This window comes from Balaenoptera acutorostrata, chromosome X (assembly GCF_949987535.1).
Source record: "Balaenoptera acutorostrata chromosome X, mBalAcu1.1, whole genome shotgun sequence".
Taxonomy (NCBI): domain Eukaryota; kingdom Metazoa; phylum Chordata; class Mammalia; order Artiodactyla; family Balaenopteridae; genus Balaenoptera; species Balaenoptera acutorostrata.
This window is the reverse complement of record NC_080085.1, coordinates 32,206,715-32,228,484: the sequence shown is the minus strand read 5'-3', so window position 1 is coordinate 32,228,484 and position 21,770 is coordinate 32,206,715. Positions and strand designations below refer to the sequence as shown.

Here is a 21,770-nt window from a genome sequence, read left to right as displayed (position 1 = left end):
TCATGTATAAGTCAGTAATCATGTAAAAACTTTATTAGCCTCAAAAACTTTTTTCAAAATTACACATATGTCTTTGGTGGAGTGAGGTGGTATGATCAGCTGTGTAAATTAAGAAACAAGAAAGAGAAACAAAAATCAGTACTTTTGTTTGAGTCAGCATCTTTGTGTGCTAGGTGTATACCAGGTTGATGTTCATGTGATTAACGTGTTGCCTTATACACATTAACCATTCTCAGTATGCCTGTTTGGGGAATATTGGTGAAACAGCCCATAGTAAACAGGGTTTATTAGCGCTCACACAATGTTCTTCCCCCAGACAATGACCACATTGATCGATAAAAGGAAATCAGGATGAATTTTTTAATCTGAGTTGGAATCCCCAATAATAGAAATGTACATTTTATTTAAAGAACCCATAGCTTATTATCCATCCCAAAATACATGTCAAACCACTGGGAACCTAACTTGTAGTGTTGGCAAGGTCAAAAGAAATGAACTGAGTCTAAGTGCAGATGTAAGACATGCTTCTTTATTGTACAATGAAGTTTTTTCTTTGTCCTATTACATAGACCCTCAAGGTGTGACCTGCTAGAATAACTTGAGTCTGAAATGTATTAATCTGAGTTACCTCTTTAGAGATTGTGAAAGAAGCTAGAAACTCCATCACAATATAATGAAGGCTTGAAGATCTTAATCAAAAAGCTACACTGTGAATAATGTAATATTTATTATCAATCCTTATAGAATGACAGAATGAGTGGCACATTTGAGAAGTCAATTATTTTTTCACTAATGTATTTTGCCAGATAACTTTTGAAAAAGAACACTTGCAATTTGGCAAAGTCATTCAATCCTTGTAGAATACAGCACTTGCTCTTCAATAAACTCTGAAAACGACCATGAAAAAAAAATACAAACTTAATTTTAGAACAGAGTTACCTCCTTATTATACATGTGGTTTATCTACAGCAAATATTTTTTATCTCAGGCTGGGTGTCCCTCTGATACTTCATTATCAGTTTTGACATTATCAGTTAATGCACATTTAACGAGTTCAAATTAATATCAGAATTAACTTTAGCAAAGAAAAAAAAACCAGAAAAGTTGCAGTTCATATGTTCTTTCAATTTAGCAAATGTGACAAAAATACTTCTCTTCCTCCCCCCATATATATATAAAAGAAATCATCCATTTCATTGGAAAAATGTATAATACTATATTAACTTAGATTTTTAACTCTAGTTCTACCACTGACTAATCATGTGGTTTAAATATTTTAGCCTCTCTGGCTTCAAATTCCTTTTCTATAAATATATGTCAGAGGCATGTGGTGAAAACTGAGGTAGTGTATACAACCAAGCAATAACTCAATTCCTTTATTTCCACCTAAAATTTACTGGAAAATGCATCTCCCCTGGTTTCAAGGAAAAAAAGATAAACACGGTTGGATGGAATTTAACTGTAGCAAACCTACTGGTTTAGTGTAATGGGATATATAAATAATATGTTAAACATATCAGATTTTGAAACTTAAAAACATTTTATTACAAGCAAGTGTCATCAGGGGTACCAATTCCCCTGTTTGAGCTTACACTAGATCCTAGTTCAAGAGGGAAAGATATTCTTGCGACAGGTAAACTGAAATATGGACAGGATATTAGATGATGGAGGAGACTAATATGCTCTTACGAAATATAATCTAAAGTATTTACTGTTAAAATAGCATTTACAATTTACCTTTAAATTGAATAGTAAGAAATGTAAGAGAGAAAAGAGAGGAAAAAATGTAACAAATTGTTACTATAAGAACCAAGATAGAAGGTATAAGTTTGTGCATTGTATTATTCTTTCCACTTCTGTATCTTTTTGAAATTTCTCATAATATATAGATGGAGGGCAGTAAATTTTTAATATCATTATTTGCCTTGATAATCAATCTATGCTTACTTATTGAAGCATTTACAGGTAATCACCAATATTTAAAAATCCTTACCTATGTAAACATGAATATTACACAACAAAACCAGGAATAAAGTTATATATACATATCTATATAAAGTATATACATATATATATGATATACTTTCCATTTATTATCATTACCATTAATGTATGTTCCTATTTGTTCTATAACATATAATAGTATTTTTCTCCCCTGTAAATTTATTTTTGAGTTATTTCCAAATATTAAATTAATTGCATATTCTGTGGTCAATAATATTTGATAAGTGTACGAAAGAACGAATGGACTAGAAAACCATGGTTGGAAATGTTAAAGCCGAGACCATCTTTTTCATTATGCAACGTAAGATGGCATCTGTAATACAATGCATTTGTTTTCCCTTGTACCACAGTTTACATTCTCTGTAAAAGTAGTGATACGAAGGATATTAAAACATCACTAATGAGTAATTTCTGTTAAATGTAAACTATAGCCTGAACATCGTATTCTGTTTAATTTATGGAAAATATGGTGTTAAGTAATACAAACATACATGTATATTTTAAAATAATGTTTCTAAGATTACACTATATACACCAATTTTAGCAATGTAATACTTAGCGATATCTGATTTGACACATCATGGCAGTTAAGAACTAATTTCATATCATGATATTAGTTGGCAACCAGTGAGTGACAAGAGACAGGTATTAAAATATAAATAAAGAAATCACATTGTAGATTCGTTAAACAATCATCAAACAGCAAATAGTAAAAGGCTTTTTCTAAATACCACGATTTACTGTGAGGTCCTCTGAAGAAAATAATCTATTGCAATTATCATTTCGAAGTTTACTTGAAAGCAAGGTTTTGGCATTCACTATACATATTTGGTATCGTATGCTTTGGAAATACAGACAGGGATGCTGAACCTTCAGATCTTGTTTTGCTACTTGGGGGAAGATAAAGTGATTGAGGCCCATTGACTGGCTCTAGTCTCTCCCAGGAATGAAGGAATGAGAAAATGAGGCAGAGAAAAAGAGAGAGGGGCAGAGCTGTCAGCACTGTCTGTGGGGAGGGGGTGATGGGTAGGAACTAAGGAAAAGCTAAAAAGAACTGGCGTCCTGGGACCTGGACACATAGAATAACCATTGAGTCAAATCATATTCCTAAAATGCACCACTTTGGTGGGGACGTTGATAGCTGGGGAGACGCAAGAGGGAGGGTGGGTCTCCTCTGTGGACTCTTCTCACTCCTCTACACTCAAGGGTCAGTGAGGCTGGGGGTTTTCTACTTTTCTATATACACAGACCTCCCCCCATATACTCCCCAAATTTCAGTTATCATTTTGGTGCAGATGATCCCCCAAGTCTTCATTTCTAGCTTAATATTCTACCCTGAATTTCAGAGCCACATAGCCAATTGCCTAAGAATATTCCCTGAATTTATGTTCCTTTGAGATACTCTCCAAACTGTACATATCTTAATCAGTGTTCTTAAAGTGTGGTCTTTCGCCAGCTGCAGCAGCAGCAGCAAGAGAACTTTTTAGAAAAGCAAATTCTCTGTGCCCCATATACACTACCAAATGTAAAATAGATAGCTAGTGGGAAGCAGCCGCATAGCGCAGGGAGATCAGCTCGGTGCTTTGTGACCACCTAGAGGGGTGGGATAGGGAGGGTGGGACGGAGACTGAGGCAGGATGTATATAGGAAATCTCTGTACCTTCTGCTTAATTTTGCTGTGAACCTAAACTGCTTTAAACATTTGTTTCTTTAAAAAAAAAAAAAAAAAGACCACTTCAATTAAAATCAGAAAAAAATAATTATATTATTGGGAAACTATTGCAAAAACTGGTTACCAAAGCGGTCAGAAATAAAGCACAACCAATTTATTTAGGGTTCAGTGAAAATGAGCATGAATCTAGCATATATAATTTCAAACATTTACATGAACATGATATTGATTTTCTTGATAAATTAAAATTGGCAATGTATACGTTATATTTAAAAGTTTTAGCATTTGAAACCTTATTAATAATTCAATTGCTAATACTCCATGGTGTCCCAAAATCAGAACTGGAAAATGTTCTAGTAGTGGTAGATTACTCGGCTTTCTGAATATACTTACTGGTGATCTGTTAACCTCCAGGACAAAATTATCAGGATTACTGTTTGTTGCTTGCAATTCTAAGGTTTCATGTGTAGGATTATCTAAAGGAATTATCTGAGTGACAAACCTGGAAGGAAGAACAAAGCTAGTAAAGTTGTTCAATGATAATTTCACAAACGTGATGACTATTATGGGTTGAACTGCATCCCCCAAAAAGATATAGTAAAGTTCTAACGCCCAGTACCTCAGAATGTGACCTTATTTGGAAACAGGGTCATTGCAGAGTAGTAATTAGTTGTAATTAGTTAAGTTGTGGTCACACTGGAGTAGGGTGGCCCTTAATCCAACATGACTGGTGTCCTTATGAGAAGATGATGTGAAGACACATGAGAAGGCCATACGAGAAAGGAGGTAGAGATTGGAATGATACATCTACAACTCAAGGAACACCAGATTGCTGGCAAGCACCAAAAGCCAGAAGAGCCAAGGAAGGATTCTCCCTTTTGGGTTTCAGAGGGAGCATGGTCCAGCTGAAACCCTGATTTCAAATTTCTAGCCACTCTAACAAGTGTGAAACAATATCTCAGTGTTTCCATATTGAAACAGACCCCAACTACCCAGAAAAATGTACGAAAATAGAGCCACACCAATGTATATCATTAAGAATTTTAAGGACATTAGGTACAATTAAAGACCATGCAAACTTCGGAAGAGGAAAAAGATCCACAAGACTGGTTAGAAATACAGTAACTATCAAACATCTTTTAATATTATGCAACTTTAAATTATACACAGTATGACTTAGATAAAAAGTAGTTGTTTTAGAAAAATGTTAAAGAACAACAAGAACTTGAAAGAAAAAAGGCTAGCACTTTAAGGTAGAATGAAAAGAAACATGACTGTAAAATTGGTTGAGCCAAATATTTTCACAACACTGACATATTTATTAACAATTGTGTATATATATATATATATATAGTTTATAGTTTTAAATATATATATAGTTTTCATATATTGGTATATATTTAAAACAAGAAAAACTTAAATCTAGAAATAAATTTGTAAATAACTTGTAGCAGACACTGTCGGTGCTCCACCTAGTTTCCTGCCTCCATCCCCCAACTTCCACATGCTTGCTGTTCATCTTCCAGCTGAGACTTTCAGATGGTTGCCTTGGGATCCTGAAGTCCTCAGCCCTAGGGCAGAAGTGCCTGGGAGTTTATAGCTCATCCAGAGGAAGCTTATACTGACTAGTATGGGAGTTCAAAAGCCCAGAATCTTGGCATCGAGACAAGACAAACTGAGATGTGATTTATGCTCCAAAGCTCTCCACAGGAACAGATAAAGTCTGGGACTGTACCTGCAATCACATCCTTGCTTAGCTTCTTCCCTTTGCTTATTCTGCTTCCCTCGTTCTCTTACTAATTTTTCTTACTGGGATCACACCTCCTTAATAAATCACTTGCAGTGATGTTTTGGCTCAAGATCTGGCACTGGGAGAATTGAACACTCTTTTGGTGTGGTGAGGGAGAGACATTAATGAGAAGGCACTGATTTGCCCACTGGTACACATACTCTTTAAAAGCAGGAAATGTGACTTGATTATCCCTATGCATCAGCACCAAACTTGACGCCAGACATGTACTAGGAACTCAATCACCTAAATATAAAGGTCATATTTCAAGGGCATATGGTATTAACCAAATGACCAAGTATTCTCAATTGCCCAATGCTTACCCTCTGCTTTGCCTTGACCAAACTTTAGTCAGCTTTCTATCTTTCCCATAGGCCCCTGAACTCTGCTTGTCCCCAAGCCTGAGCAAGCACCAAAAAAGTAAAATGTGCCTCCCTTCTGGGCTTCTCTTGGGAATCAACTGACCATGGCAGAACCCTTTTTCCTATCAGTCCCCACCGGTCATTTTCCCTTCCTTGTCTAGCTTTCCCTCCAAAGATTCTGCTTATTTCTGCTTGCCCCTCCTTTAGCCTATAAAAGAAAAAGCTTGCTCGGTTTGATATTGAGTAGCCTGTAAATTTCTGAGAGGGGAATGATCTACAAATTGCAATAGTACCCCGCCAACTATTTCAATAGTCCCTTTTCCTCCCTTGCAATAATCATTTTGAATAAAAGCCTCTCCTTACTAAGTCCTGACTTGTTTTTCTTTTCACAGAAGTTTTCCACAAGGTCGTTTAAATATCAAACCTCCCTGGAGAAGAAAATCAATTACTAAAAACATATTTATGTCTTATTTAAAAATACTAAATGCATTATAACAATATTATTTTAGATAAACTTTTTTTTCTTCCATGAAATAATTTTATTTATTAAATAGAACTTACTTTCCAAGGTCACAATGTATTTCTGGCATTATGGTTGGTTTTGGTATGTCAGTAGTTACTTTCAGTAAATACCAGAACTCTAGAGCTGTATCAGGCTGAAAAATAATGCTGGTGGAGAGAAATATACAAAATCTTGTCAGCAATTTAGTTTGTATGTAAAATAAATTTGGCAGAAAAAATAAATGCCAGACAGGTGGCTCCAAATACAACATTTGACAATTGTTCTGTGATACAGTTTACTCTTGTAGATCTATTTAAACTTTTTTTCATTTTTGGTGAGAAAATCACTTTGTATTCAAGAAGAAGTATTATCATTAATATCTGTTTAATAAATGCCTGTTGAATCAATGAAAAATGCTTAAACATAGGTGATTCAAATATCTTGCAGGAGCTAGAACAAGTAAAGTCCTGCATTTGAACTGTGGTTAAACCAAATGTAGTTTGTTGAATCGAACACACGTGCGTTTTCATATGAAGGTTATCAAGTGACATGCAGCTCTGGAGAGCTTCCTTTATCATCAGCACGTGCTCATCTTTGGGGAGACAGTGTGTGACAGTCTAATAGTAAAACTAGGCTGGTATCCCAGCTCTGTCATCTTTTATTTGTACAGCCTTGAACAAGTCACTTAACTTTTTGAATTTCAATTTCATCATTTATAAAATGGGAACACTTATGGTTACTGTGAGAATTTTAGGTGTGTACGTATGTAAAATACATGCTCCAGTGATGACAACAGAGAAAGCAGTCAGTAAGTATCAGCCCAAAGTGTGTCTTTTAATGTATGCTGACAAAGAAAATCCAAGATTCAGTCTGTGTTCACAAAGCCTCTATAGTCACAATGCAGAGAGGAGACGAGAACACGTTTCTAATGGTAATCTAGCAAAATAGTGTCTTTTATATACATTATGGTCTTAATTTTCATGCTTCACATTATAAAAATGTTTATCCTTTAAAATTTCACAAATATATTTATTTATTCATCATTCATTAAAATAAGAATTATTCTAACTCTGAAAGAGCATATAAACTAGCAAAAGACATCTTCATGGAGTAATGGAATGCATTGTACACACCAATACTAAGTACAGTCTTTAAAACTATAACAAATAAATTGGATATTACTGTTAAAACAAAGAAAGTTGATTATTTTACTATAAACTGAGTTAATCGTGAGCATAGAGGCTATGTGTTTCTGTGTGAGAATACATAGTGCAAAGTTTTTCATAATTATGCTATAAGAACACTCGTCATTGCACTGTTAATATATGTGTGTGTATGGGTGTATGTGATTTGCATTTAATTGAGAATATAAGATATAAATGAATTTTTATCATGAAAATTGAAAGTTTAACCCCTAGTCCTTACAGAATCATTTTCATTTGGTGCAACCCAGAAAAATACGGTTAACAAAAAGTGAAGTGAAAGAGAGTATATAAGGGGCAACTTAGGAATTATTTAACTTGATATTCTAATAAATAATATCTTTGCATTAAAGAAAACAATGGTAATTCTAAATCAGTACATTTTACCAATGCATGGTATTAAACAAAGCTAAAACTATGAGCGAGTGTAATCTCAATGATTATACCATGCAAAGAAATAATTTTAAAGGTTAATTTCAAAGGATCAACAATAAGTATAATGCCACACTCAAACCATACCTTTCTTCTCTATAGCCTGTAGTCGCTGGAGAATACCGTACAACACAGTTGAGAGAATCTAGTGGAAATAGTACAAGTTCCTTGAATCCACTAACGGCAGCACTTGATAACTGCACATCCAAGTGAATAATTTTCTCTTCCGGATTAAACAGACGTACTTCAATACAAACACTCTCCTAGAATTACATAAGAAATATAAAATTAGCTCTTAGCGTCAGCACGGAGTCATTGTCCTATGGAAGCCGATAAAACAATGGCCAAATGTATAAAAGTTTATTTTTCTCCTTGACCCACTACTGAATGTACCTCACTCTCTTTTAATCTCTTATATATTTTCTTCGTTTAGCCTTGCTAAATGGTGACAATGTTTTTTTCAACAACAAATAGTCCAAGAGATCCACCTAGCTAAATGCTAAGGAAACTGCAAAATTACATTTAAAATATATTTGTCTGCAGTACCATTATTATTATGAGGTCTGTCTGTCAATGTTTCTTCTTGCTGTGGTACTCAGACTTATCATCCGTAGAGGTTGCTAAAATATAGCTTACTGGCCCTCTTCCTCAAAGATTCTGATTCAGTACATCTGGGATGGGGCCCGAAAATTTATCTTTCTAAAAAGCTGTGGCCGCTGCTGCTGATTCCGAGTAGCTCTGTACATTAGTATCAAGTTCTAGAGACAATCTGAACTAAGAAGTCAAATTACGCTGACGACATGACTACCTTCCTGTTTAGATTCCTCCCTTCTGTCTGGTTTCTCCTGTCCTGCCTCCCGAGCTACATCCACTCAGCCAAGGAAGGCACACTTCACGTTCCAAGACATTTCCTGATTCTCATTCTGAACCATTCTGGCTAATGACTTATATCTTTTTCTAAAAATTTTGTTGAAGTATAGCTGATTTACAATGTTGTGTTAATTTCTGCTGTACGGTAAAGTAATTCAGTTATACATATATTATTTTTCATATTCTTTTCCATTATGGTTTATCACAGGATATTGAATATAGTTCCCTGTGCTCTACAGTAGGACCTTGTTGTTCATCCATCCTGTATATAATAGTTTGCATCTGCTAATCCCAAACTCCCAATCCATCCCTCTCCCATCCCTCCTCCCCTTGGCAACCACAAGTCTGTTCTCTATGTAGTGACTTATATCTTATCCCATTACAGACATGATCTCCACTACAGTAAAAGCCATTAATTGAAGCAAATGTGTCAAAGGTGATTAAATAGACAGGACATATCTCAATCTTAACAAAGACCAATTGTCTATAATGCCTTAACCTAATTAAATGGAGAATGTTGGACATTTTAGTCATAATTTAAAGTTGGGTAATGAATGTACTTTGGGACATAGAGCTATTTTGAAATTTATCAAGTCACATTACAGGAGCTGGTGGGGACAGGTGGTGATGGGGAGAGAGTTATTCACACAATGGATCTTCAAGATAGACATTACAGCTTTGTCCATGAAAAAGCATTTGCTTCATTACCTCTGTATAAATAAATGAGTGGATAAGTATTATACTTTAGGGGGATGGAAAAAGCATTTAGTGTGGTGAACATCATCTGGCAAGGAAAGATGGAAATCAAGGATATACACAAGTTTATAATTACTAGATGAGAGTAGATATCATTTACTACAAATCAGATTTAATTATGAATGCAATTGAAAATGGCCATCTACAATAGTTTCAGGAGATATTAGAATCATGGATTCCTAAAATAAATGGCCATTAAATTCCTACAGTAAAATACCCATGCTCATAATTATAAAGAAGGAAAAATAAGATATAACATGCAAAAAACTCAACAGTGGCATTACATCACAAAATTTACTATTTCTTAGGCAACCTGAGATATTTTATGAGACTGTTACAGAACAGAGCCTCCTAGGAAGTTTCTGAGGGTCAAGCAAATCAACAACTAACCCAAAGGAATATGCCATGATAACAAATACCAACCACCATATATTAGCCTAGAAACTTTGCCCAGGTCTTTGGACAGAAAATTGAAATGAGACATCTTGGACTAGATATGTGTCCTGGTCTATTACTCAGATATTCCTCAGAGAAAGTGTCAGTTTAAGACACTGCTATAGCTTTTTTTTTTTTTTTAATTTTTGGCTGCGTTGGGTCTTCGTTGCTGCACACGGGCTTTCTCTAGTTGCGGTGAGCGGGGGCTACTCTTTGTTGCGGTGCGCGGGCTTCTCATTGTGGTGACTTCTCTTGTTCCGAAGCACGGGCTCTAGGCACACGGGCTTCAGTAGTTGTGGCACGTGGGCTCAGTAGTTGTGGCTCACAGGCTCTAGAGCGCAGGCTCAGTAGTTGTGATGCATGGGCTTTGTTGCTCCGTGGCATGTGGGATCTTCCCGGACCAGGGCTCGAACCCGTGTCCCCTGCATTGGCAGGCAGATTCTTAACCACTGCGCCACCAAGGAAGTCCTATAGCTTCTTCAAAGTAGTAAAAATGCTAAGATCAAAACCACTGATTATCAGAGTAATTCATTTTTATATCACCATCAGCTCATATACACATACTACTGAAAAGGAAGTTTCACAAAACAGTCCCTACTCTTACCACATGTCATTTCTATGATCTATTCTATTCTACTCTATTCTAGTCATCTCTTTAAAAAATAATGCTCATTTTGACCCAGTCACATTTTAAGACCTGTACATTGAAAAACTCTGGTCTAAAAAGGAAAAAAAGTCCTGGAATATGGAATTGCTTTATGTCTTATCACATGTAAACTACGAACACAAAATAAAACAAAACCACTTTAAAGCTACTGTTTCCTCTGTGAACTACAAGCCATATAACAGAAGCATGCTTTGTGTTACAAATGTGTGATGACATTCTACACAGTTGGCCAAATCTCTTGGGAAATGTGGATGGCAGCTAAGGGGCACCTCTGTCACAGCTCCTCCTTGACACATCCATTGCAAGTATCACTACCTGATCATTTCACTCTTATCCAGTAGGACTGGATGCCCCCCTCAAAATTCTTCACAGAGCAGCCTTCCAGAGAGCAATCATCAATTGCTTACCAGCACTAAGTACCACGGCAACCTCTGGAGAATCCCTGCAACCAAATTCTTTGGAGTCTTGAAAATAGCAACAGACTCAATAGAAACGAATATTTCATTATACTAAAATGACTGAAGTTTCCAATTAATTGTTCTGTACTCCTACCATGGTAAAATATATGTCAAATTTAACTACAATATTATAAAAAATAATTTCTAACTTTCATTATGGTTTGAATATCATTTTCTTCAAAGTTTAAACAGATAAAAATCCCTAAATGATACCTTTCATATATGGTATTATATAAATAATTTCTATTAAATATCCATCTGCCAAAATAATGTCAAAATTAATTTGGACAAGATTAATTTTACAACTAGATTTCTTAAGGCCATAAAAATTAGATATTTATTTAAATATCTGATGCATTCAGTAAGTTAAAGAAAAGAAATTTTTGTCATTCACCATTTTACAAGATGATCAAAATTTGTAAATTTATTCTTGGAACACCTCCTTTGTGTTATCTACATAATCCAGAAATACATAACTATTTTGAGTAAATAACATACAAAACAAAATGTATAAAAAATTACTCTGCAAAAATGGTTAATAGTCTTGTTGCCTAAGGTATCCTACCACCCCCATTCCATAGTTTGATAAATAACTTATTCAATAGGAAGTACAAAGTCAGTTAAATTTCTATGAACTTGATATATTAAAAAAGTTTGAAATAATGGGCTAGTATATATCTTGCCAATGGCATTTTACTCCACTTTGATGAGTGGATTTTTTTCAGTTTATGTTTAGAATTAAATATAAATCAGTTTTGACTGATTTTTTTTTTTTTTGAAAAATAGTAAAATAGTAATGACTGTATATGGTGACTTCAAAAGTTGTCTTTCATCTTCACATGGCCTCTTTTAGGTTCAATGATAGAGAGTATTCCTTCATAAGTTGTCTAGTATTTTTCTCTTGATTGTACTTAAGGAATATTTTAGCTAACATAATGACTGTTTAGAGAAACTGCTTCCATTTTTCACAATCCTTTGTAGAGAGACCAAATTGGGTATATTTAATCCTGTGGAATATAGGTAAAGATTTTAAAGCATGAGAACATTCATAAGATGCTGAAATTTAGACTACTGAAAAAGTTCAAATACTCAGAGAAGTCTGGAATACTATTTTAAAATATGTACAAACAACTGTACTGAATTTTGTTAAGTTATAAACCTTTTCAGAGGGAATTTGACTATCTGTGTTCTTCTTAAAACAAATATAAAATATTTTCGGCATCTAAATACATGCTATATGTTTATTATTTTCTTAAAATAGAAGAAACATTTTGAGAGATTTAAAAACATAAATTAGATCAGGTCATTCCCTTCTTCACACCCTCTAGTGGCTTCTAATTGCACAAGGAATAAAAACTCTCATCTTGCCTTTTGAGATCCTACAAGATGGTGGTCCTATAGACCCCTCTGATCGCAAATCATACCTTTACCACTTCTGTCCAAGCTCCAGCCTCACAAGCCTCTTTTCTGTTCCTGGAGTGCCTGGGCTCCTTCCTGGTAGGTCCCTTCCCACCAAGCTGATTTTGTCCCGAGGGCTTATACGTTGGTTAGTCTCTCTACCTGGTTGTACTGCTTCAGTCTTTGTGTCATCCTCAATGAAACCCTGGACTATTTTCGTTTGTAGAATTATCACTGCCTAAATTCATCTTGTCCATTTATTGTCATGGTAATGGGTTCACCTGGTGAACTAAACTTAGTGGAGTGTAATCTGAAAACGGTTTCTCTCCCCCACTGCTGCTCTCCAAACCAGGCAGGATCTCCCTTTCCCCACTCCTGTTGTTATCTTAGGATGGTTCGCAATGCTAGAGCAGTCTCACTGTCAGATATGTAAAGAAATACAAAATCAATCAACACTTTCATCTCACATCCAACGAATACTTTTCCTGATTTCTCTCCCTGGCACACTGTCCCCACTTCCAGGACTATCTAGTGATTTTTCAGACTGCCTGTGAAGAAGAAGGTATACATGATCTGTTCTTTTCAATTCCCTGATCTGACTTCCTCTCCTCCTGCAATCACTGTGCTAATATGGATCCTTCAGGTTACAGGATGTAGATGGGATGAGAGGTAAAAGAACAAAGGCCATTTGTTTAATTGATGCTGGGTGATCTTCTCCAGCTGACTTTCTAGGTCCCTCTTTCTTACTCTTTCTAGCATTACCCCCATGTAGACTCTTCTGGGTTCTTCTCACTCTAGTAGAATGTACCTTGAGGCAGATTCTTTTAAAACAGTCTAAGCCCAGTCTCCTTCCATAGAGTAAAATCCATTTTGATCCAGAAGGTCTTATCATGTGTCAGTGGAAGGGTAGCTGCTTTCACTCTAGCCATTTTCCCTTTACGTACGGTCCAATCTGTGGGCAGGAACTCACCAAAATCTAATGGGCATTAAACTGTCAGTTTCCACTCCTTAAAGAAAACACCGCCACTCTCTTTGTGTTCTGGCCGTGGCATACACAGGCTAGAAAGTGGATGATAGGCTAAAGATTTCTCATCTCCCTAGACACAGCAGAAATATCATTTCTCCAGCAAAATTCTGTGCTCCCCTTCATAATATAAAGATATCATTGGGTAGCAGCTATCCAATCAGAGGTTACACTTCCCAGACCCTCCTGCACCCAGGCATAGCTGTGTGACTAGATCACCCCAATAGTATGTGAGTGGAAGTGATGTGTGCCACTTCTATGTGACTAGCGGGAATTCTCTCCTCTCTTTTCTCTTTCTCCACCTATGTGCAAGAACCTTTGAGTCCCTAAAGGATGATGGATTCACCATATGGGAGGAGTCTGAATCCTGGGATCTCAACATGGAGGACGCCAGCCACTAACCAGGAACAAATGAACCAGACTGTTTCAATTATTAAAAACTTTGATTGTGTTAAACCATTGAAATTCTGGAGTTTGTTATATCAGCTAGAGATGCCCTAACTTATACATTTAGTGAGTCCTAAATAAATGGCAAAACCTTTCACAGCATGGAGAAAGAATTATCTATAGTTCTCAGGTTTGTATTTTACTTGAAAATCTAAGACAACAGAAAAACTTCACATAGAGTATCCCATTTCAATTTTATTTTTGTTTCCTCTCTAACTCAACTAAAATATTAGTTCCATGCAAACAGGAGCCTTATTTGTATTGTTCATCACTTTCCTCAGCATCTAGAATAGTGCCAGGGATACCAGAGACAATAAATATTCATTAAATAAGAAAATGTGCAATTTGTAAGAGGCTTTAATGTTTGTATATAAATCTAGTTGTTAATATGTCTAATATTCTGGATAATCACAACACTGAACTAAATAATACAGCAAAAACACTGATAAAATCTGACTCAGGAGGAGTTTAAAAATATCAAGTTAACTCAGGCTGACCTCTTTCACGAAAGTTATTGGGAAAGAACAGCTGCCTCAGATGGGAGAAAGACACTGGGTTAACTTTATCAGTTGGTTGCTGGTTCACACCTTCTCTGAACAGGAAAAATTTAATTCACTGAGTATTTGTACTGAAAACTTCATCAATTCCTATTCTTAATGGGTCAGAGAAAATGAAGATTATTATTATTTTTGGCAATAAAAGCCTAATTGAGTCAATGACAATTCAATATGCACTAGCAGGAAGTATTTTTCACCATATCCTTTCCTAGAAGATAATCATGAGTTCATTATAAAAGGATTATTTCTGAGGTCCAAAACCACAATAATATTAATTTAAATAAGGCATATTATTGAGGAATTTTAATTTTATTCAACTTGAAAACATTATCAAGTCAATAAATAAATTGTACCAAAGGGGATTTTGAAGTGTACCATGCAATTCAGAAGAAGTGATAACTATAGTCTGTCCTAGTAATTTTTCTAAATTGAAAAGTCAGTGCTAGCAGTTCAGGACTCAGAGGAATCAGGTAGACAGCTGTAAACTACAAGCACCATTGTCATGCCTCTGCTACCGCCATCTACATGTCACTGTGTCTATGGAAGTCATGCCTCACATGCCCCCTCACCAACTCCAGTCCTTCGCCATCCAATCTGAGGCATACAGATTGCAGAGGTGCAATCAAAGTGGGAGATAATTCCAGACTGGGAGTGATGTGGGGTGAGGATGCATTGATAGGCACTGAGGAGTTGTGAGAAAGCCAGAAACTCCTGCAGAGTCTATAGGTTTGTTCACGTGTATTCAGACATTTCCCACAACCTTGAAGGGGGAAAAACTACGAAAAGCAGTGACAAATAGAAACATGTCTAATTACACGAACAAATACCTAGGAAGTACCCTCCTGCTTAGCCTGTTTAATATAGGCTCTCCCTCTCAAGATATATAGAGGGGACCTTCAAGATGGCAGAGGAGTAAGACATGGAGATCACCTTCCTCCCCACAAATACATCAGAAATACATCTACATGTGGAACAACTCCTACAGAACACCTACTGAATGCTGGCAGAAGACGTCAGACCTCCCAAAAGGCAAGAAACTCCCCACGTACCTGGGTAGGGCAAAAGAAAAAAGAAGTAACAGAGACAAAAGAATAGGGACGGGACGTGCACCTCTGGGAGGGAGCTGTGAAGGAGGAAAGGTTTCCACACACTAGGAAGCCCCTTCGTGGGCAGAGACTGCGGGTGGCGGAGGGGGGAAGCTTTGGAGCCACAGAGGAGAGCGCAGCCACAGGGGTGCGGAAGGCAAAGCGGAGAGATTCCCGCACAGAGGATCAGCGCTGACCAGCACGCACCAGCCCGAGAGGCTTGTCCACTCACCGGCCGGGGTGCGCGGGGGATGGGAGCTGAGGCTCGGGCTTCGGAGGTCAGATCCCAGGCAGACGACGGGGGTTGGCTGCGTGAACACAGCCTGAAGGGGGCTAGTGCGCCATGGCTAGCTGGGAGGGTGTCCGGGAAAAAGTCTGGACCTGCCTAAGAGGCAAGAGACCACAGTTTCGGGGTGTGCGAGGAGAGGGGATTCCTTCCTCATGTGCCCACAGAAGGCAGAGCACCACCTAAACAAGCTCCAGAGATGGGCACAAGCTGCGGCTATCAGCTCAGACCCCGGGGACCGGCATGAACCTCTAAGGCTGCTACCGCTGCCACCAAGAAGCCTGTGTGCAAGCACAGGTCACAACCCACACCCTTCCCAGGAGCCTGTGCAGCCCGCCACTGCCAGGGTCCCATGATCCAGGGACAACTTCCCCGGGACAACACACGGCACACCTCAGGCTGTGGCAACATCACGCTGCCCTCTGACGCTGCAGGCTTGCCCCGCACTTCAATTATGACCACCGCAGCCCTCCCTCTCCCCAGCCTCTGAGCAACAGAGCCCGAATCAGCTGCTGCTTTAACCGCCTCCTATCTGGGTGGGGAGCAGATGCCCTCAGGCGACCTACACGCAGGGCGGGGCCAAATCCAAAGCTGAACCCCAGGAGCTGTTCGAACAAAGAAGGGAAAGGGAAATCTCTCCCAGCAGCCTCAGGAGCAGAGGATTAAATCTCCACAATCAAACTGATGAACCCTGCATCTGTGGAATACCTGAATAGACAACAAATGTTCCCAAAATTGGGGTGGTGGACTTGGGGGCAACTGTAGACTTGGGGTTTGCTGCCTGTGACTGATTTGTTTCTGATTTTTATCTTTATCTTAGTTTAGTTTTTAGTGCTTGTTATCACTGGTGGATTTGTTTAATGGTTTGGTTGCTCTCTTTTTTTTTATTTTGTTATTTTTTAATTTTATTATTATTTTTTAAATTTTATTATTAAAAAAATTTTTTTTGATTTGATTTGATTTGATATTTTTTCTTCCTTTTCTTCTGAGCCATGTGGCTGACAGGGTCTTGGTGCTCCAGCCAGGTGTCAAGCCTGAGCCTCTGAGGTGGGAGAGCCGAGTCCAGGACACTAACCACCAGAGACCTCCCGGCCCCACATAATATCAATTGGCGATAGCTCTCCCAGAGATCTCCATCTCAACACTAAGACCCAGCTCCACCCAACAGCCAGCAAGCTCAAGTGCTGGACTCCCAATGCCAAACAACTAGCAAGACAGGAACACAACCCCACCCATTAGCAGAGAGGCTGCCTAAAATCATAATAAGTTCACAGACACCCCAAAACACACCACTGGAAGTGGCCCTGCCCACCAGAAAGACAAGATCCACTCCCACCCACCAGAACACAGGCACCAGTCACTTCCACCTGGAAGCCTACACAAGCCACTGAACCAACCTTACCCACAGACACGTAGACAAAAGGAACAGAATTGAGAGCCCAGAAATAAACCCATGCATATATGATCAATTATTTGATAAGGGAGCCCTCAGTGGAGGACAATTTTCTTCGTGATAAATGGTGTTCATCACTCCCAAACTCATACTACGAGGCCATCATCACCCTGATACCAAAACCAGACAAAATGTCACAAAAAAAGAAAACTACAGGCCAATATCACTGATGAACATAGATGCAAAACTCCTCAACAAAATACTAGCAAACATAATCCAACAGCACATTAAGAGGATCATACACCATGATCAAGTGGGGTTTATCCCAGGAATGCAAGGATACTTCAATATACGCAAATCAATCAATGTGATACACCATATTAACAAACTGAAAGATAAATATCATATGATCATCTCAATAGATGCAGAAGAAGCTTTTGACAAAATTCAACACCCACTTATGATAAAAACCCTCCAGAAAGTAGGCATAGAGAAGACTTACTTCAACATAATAAAGGCCATATATGACAAACCCACAGCCAACATCGTTCTCAATGGTGAAAAACTGAAACCATTTCCTCTAAGATCAGGAGCAAGACAAGGTTGTCCACTCTCACCACTATTATTCAACATAGTTTTGGAAGTTTTAGCCACAGCAATCAGAGAAGAAAAAGAAATAAAAGGAATCGAAGACAGAAAAGAAGAAGTAAAGCTGTCACTGTTTGCAGATGACATGATACTATCCATAGAGAATCCTAAAGATGCTACCAGAAAACAAGTAAAGCTAATCAATGAATTTGGTAAAGTAGCAGGATACAAAATTAATGCACAGAACTCTCTTGCATTCCTATACACTAGTGATGAAAAATCTGAAAGAGAAATTAGAGAAACACTCCCATTTAGCATTGCAACAAAAAGAATAAAATACCTAGGAATAAACCTACCTGAGGAAACAAAAGACCTGCATGCAGAAAACTATAAGAAACTGATAAAAGAAATTAAAGATGATACAAACAGATGGAGAGATATACCGTGTTCTTGGATTGGAATAATCTACATTGTGAAAATGACTATACTACCCAAAGCAATCTACAGATTGAATGCAATCCCTATCAAACTACCAATGGCATTTTTCACAGAACTAGAACAAAAAATTTCACAATTTGTATGGAAACACAAAAGACTCCCAATAGCCAAAGCAATCTTGAGAAAGAAAAACGGAGCTGAAGGAATCAGGCTCCCTGACTTCAAACTATACTACAAAGCTACAGTCATCAAGACAGTATGGTACTGGCATAAAAACAGAAATATAGATCAATGGAACAGGATTGAAAGCCCAAAGATAAACCCATGCACATATGGTCACCTTATTTTTGATAAAGGAGGCAAGACTATAAAATGGAGAAAAGACAGCCTCTTCAATAAGTCGTTCTGGGAAAACCAGACAGCTACATGCCAAAGAATGAAATTAGAACACTCCCTAACACCATACACAAAAATGAACTCAAAATGGATTAAAGACCTAAATGTAAGGCCAGACACTATAAAACTCTTAGAGGAAAACATAGGCAGAACACTCTATGACATACATCACAGCAAGATCCTTTTTGACCCACCTCCTAGAGAAATGGAAATAAAAACAAAAATAAATGGGACCTAGTGAAACTTCAAAGCTTTTGCACAGCAAAGGAAAACAAAGAAGACAAAAAGACAGCCCTCAGAATGGGAGAAAATATCTGCAAATGAAGCAACTGACAAAGGTTTAATCTCCAAAATTTACAAGCAGCTCATGCAGCTCAATATCAAAAAAACAAACAACCCAATCCAAAAATGGGCAAAGATCTAAACAGACACTTCTCCAAAGAAAATATACAGATTGCCAACAAACACATGAAAGGATGCTCAACATCACTGATCATTAGAGAAATGCAAATCAAAACTACAATGAGGTATCACCTCACACAGGTCAGAATGGTCATGATCAAAAATCTAGAAATAATAAATGCTGGAGAGGGTGTGGAGAAAAGGGAACCCTCTTGCACTGTTGGTGGGAATGTAAATTGATACAGCCACTATGGAGAACAGTATGGAGGTTCCTTAAAAAACTAAAAATAGAACTACCATACGACCCAGCAATCCCACTACTGGGCATATACCCTGAGAAAACCATAACTCAAAAAGAGTCATGTACCACAATGTTCATTGCAGCTCTATTTACAATAGCCACGACATGGAAGCAACCTAAGTGTCCATCGACAGATGAATGGATAAAGAAGATGTGGCACATATATACAATGGAATATTACTCAGCCATAAAAAGAAACAAAATTGAGTTATTTGTAGTGAGGTGGATGGACCTAGAGTCTGTCGTACAGAGTGAAGTAAGTCAGAAAGAGGAAAACAAATACCGTATGCTAACATATATATATGGAATCTAAAGAAAAATGGTTGTGAAGAACCTAGGAGCAGGACAGGAATAGAGACGCAGACGTAGAGAATGGACTTGAGGACTCGGGGAGTGGGAAGGGTAAGCTGGGATGAAGTGAGAGAGTGGCATGGACATATATACACTACCAAATGTAAAACAGATAGCTAGTGGGAAGCAGCTGCATAGCACAGGGAGATCAGCTCGGTGCTTTGTGACCACCTAGAGGGGTGGGATAGGGAGGGTGGGAGGGAGACACAAGAGGGAGGGGATATGGGGATATATGTATATGTATAGCTGATTCACTTTGTTATACAGCAGAAACTAACACAACATTGTAAAGCAATTATACTCCAATAAAGATGTTAAAAAAAAAGATTTAGATATAATGATATATTCATATCTACCTGCATATATGTATCTATCTATATATGGAGAGACAGTATCTATCTTTCTATCTATCTGTGGCACAGCTATATATATATATTTGATTTAACATAAATAGGCCATGAGATTTTTTAAAAATCCTATTTAAGAATTTTTCACAACTTGTCAAGATAAATTCAAAGCAGAATGCTATTTTTTGCTACTTCAACATTTCATGAGGATCAAAAATTTCAATAACATGCACAAATACTCATGATATATTATCTTTAACACAGAAAAAAATAAAGAATATAAAAACCTGAAGGAAAGAAGAAAATACATAAAATGAAAACCTCAAAATACAGTTTTCATATGATGGTGGCTAAAATTTTAAACTAAAAACTTATTGGAAACGGTTGGCAACTGATACATGTTGTTATATTTGATACCAAGTGGATTAATAGTGTTTTTAACTCTGCTTCTCTCTTACTAACTTATGGAGAGGTTTCTGGGCCTCGCCATTAACAATATAATGAATTTAATTGAAGGTTGATTATAGAATGAAAAAATACATAAAGAAATGGTCATGCAATTTTCACTGACCAGAGAACAAATATTATGAAGGATATGACTGACCTAAAATTTAAAGCCTATAAGGTTTTATTCACAAACTTAAGATTTGTTTTCAGCTCATTGCTGTATATTGAAATTATTGACTGTCAATGGGAAGACAGTAGATTATGCTCATCATTCTGCCACACCCAAACTATATGATACACAAGAGATTTTTGTGTTCAAAGAAACTGGAATAGCAGCTATTACCCATTAAAATTTCCAAGACAGTAGTGGTCATTTTGTAATGTATAAAAATATCAAATCCCTATGTTGTACACCAAACAAACAAACTCATAGAAAAAGAGATCAGATTTGTGTTTACGAGAGTCAGAGGGTGGTGGGAGGGACAAATGGATGTAGGTGGTCAAAAGGTACAAAACTCCAGTTATAAGGTAAATAAGCACTAGGGATGTAATGTACTACCTGACAAAGATAATTAACACTATTGTATGTTTTATAGAAAAGTTGTTAAGAAAGTAAATCCTAAGAGTTCTCATCACAATGAAAAAACTTTTCTTCTTTTTCTTTTTTTTTTCTTTAAGGAATATGAATATTTATTAAATCCTCAGATTGCCAAGGGTCTCCATGTTTAACAGGAAAAGACAGGGAAAAAATCACGTAGGAAAAGAGCAATTTGTTTGATTACTTATAAAAGCAAAACCTAAAATTTAAAGGCAAATTCACACAACTAGAAATATAAATGCCCAACAATCGTACAGAGAGAACAATGATCAAGGTCATTAATAAGCAAAGAATTAAAAGCTCATACAGGATTCCACTTTCACCTATTATTGTGGGAGTTAGGGTGTTTTGTTTGTTTTTAAGGTTTGTATATTCTGTATGCTTGTTTGCTTTATTTTCAGTCATACAAATCTTCTTTTTCTTTTATTTTGCATCTATATGAGATGATAGATGTTCACTAAACTTTCATAATGTATGTAAGTCAAACCATTATCCAGTACACCTTAAACTCATACAGTGCTGTATGTCAATTATATCTCAATAAAACTGGAAGAAAAAAGATT

The 21,770-nt window shown here is 37.0% G+C and overlaps 1 protein-coding gene across 1 annotated transcript in view; it reads right to left on the bottom strand.

Moving 5' to 3' along the window:
• The window catches only part of CFAP47 (cilia and flagella associated protein 47), a gene marked incomplete at its 5' end in the record, with an annotated part of 301,208 nt that overhangs the window by 116,846 nt on the left and 162,592 nt on the right, over positions 1-21,770 (bottom strand). Inside the window, 4 exon segments of the mRNA XM_057537629.1 lie at positions 64-99; positions 4,070-4,178; positions 6,389-6,496; positions 8,051-8,226. Coding sequence (XP_057393612.1) covers positions 64-99; positions 4,070-4,178; positions 6,389-6,496; positions 8,051-8,226 — 429 coding nt within the window.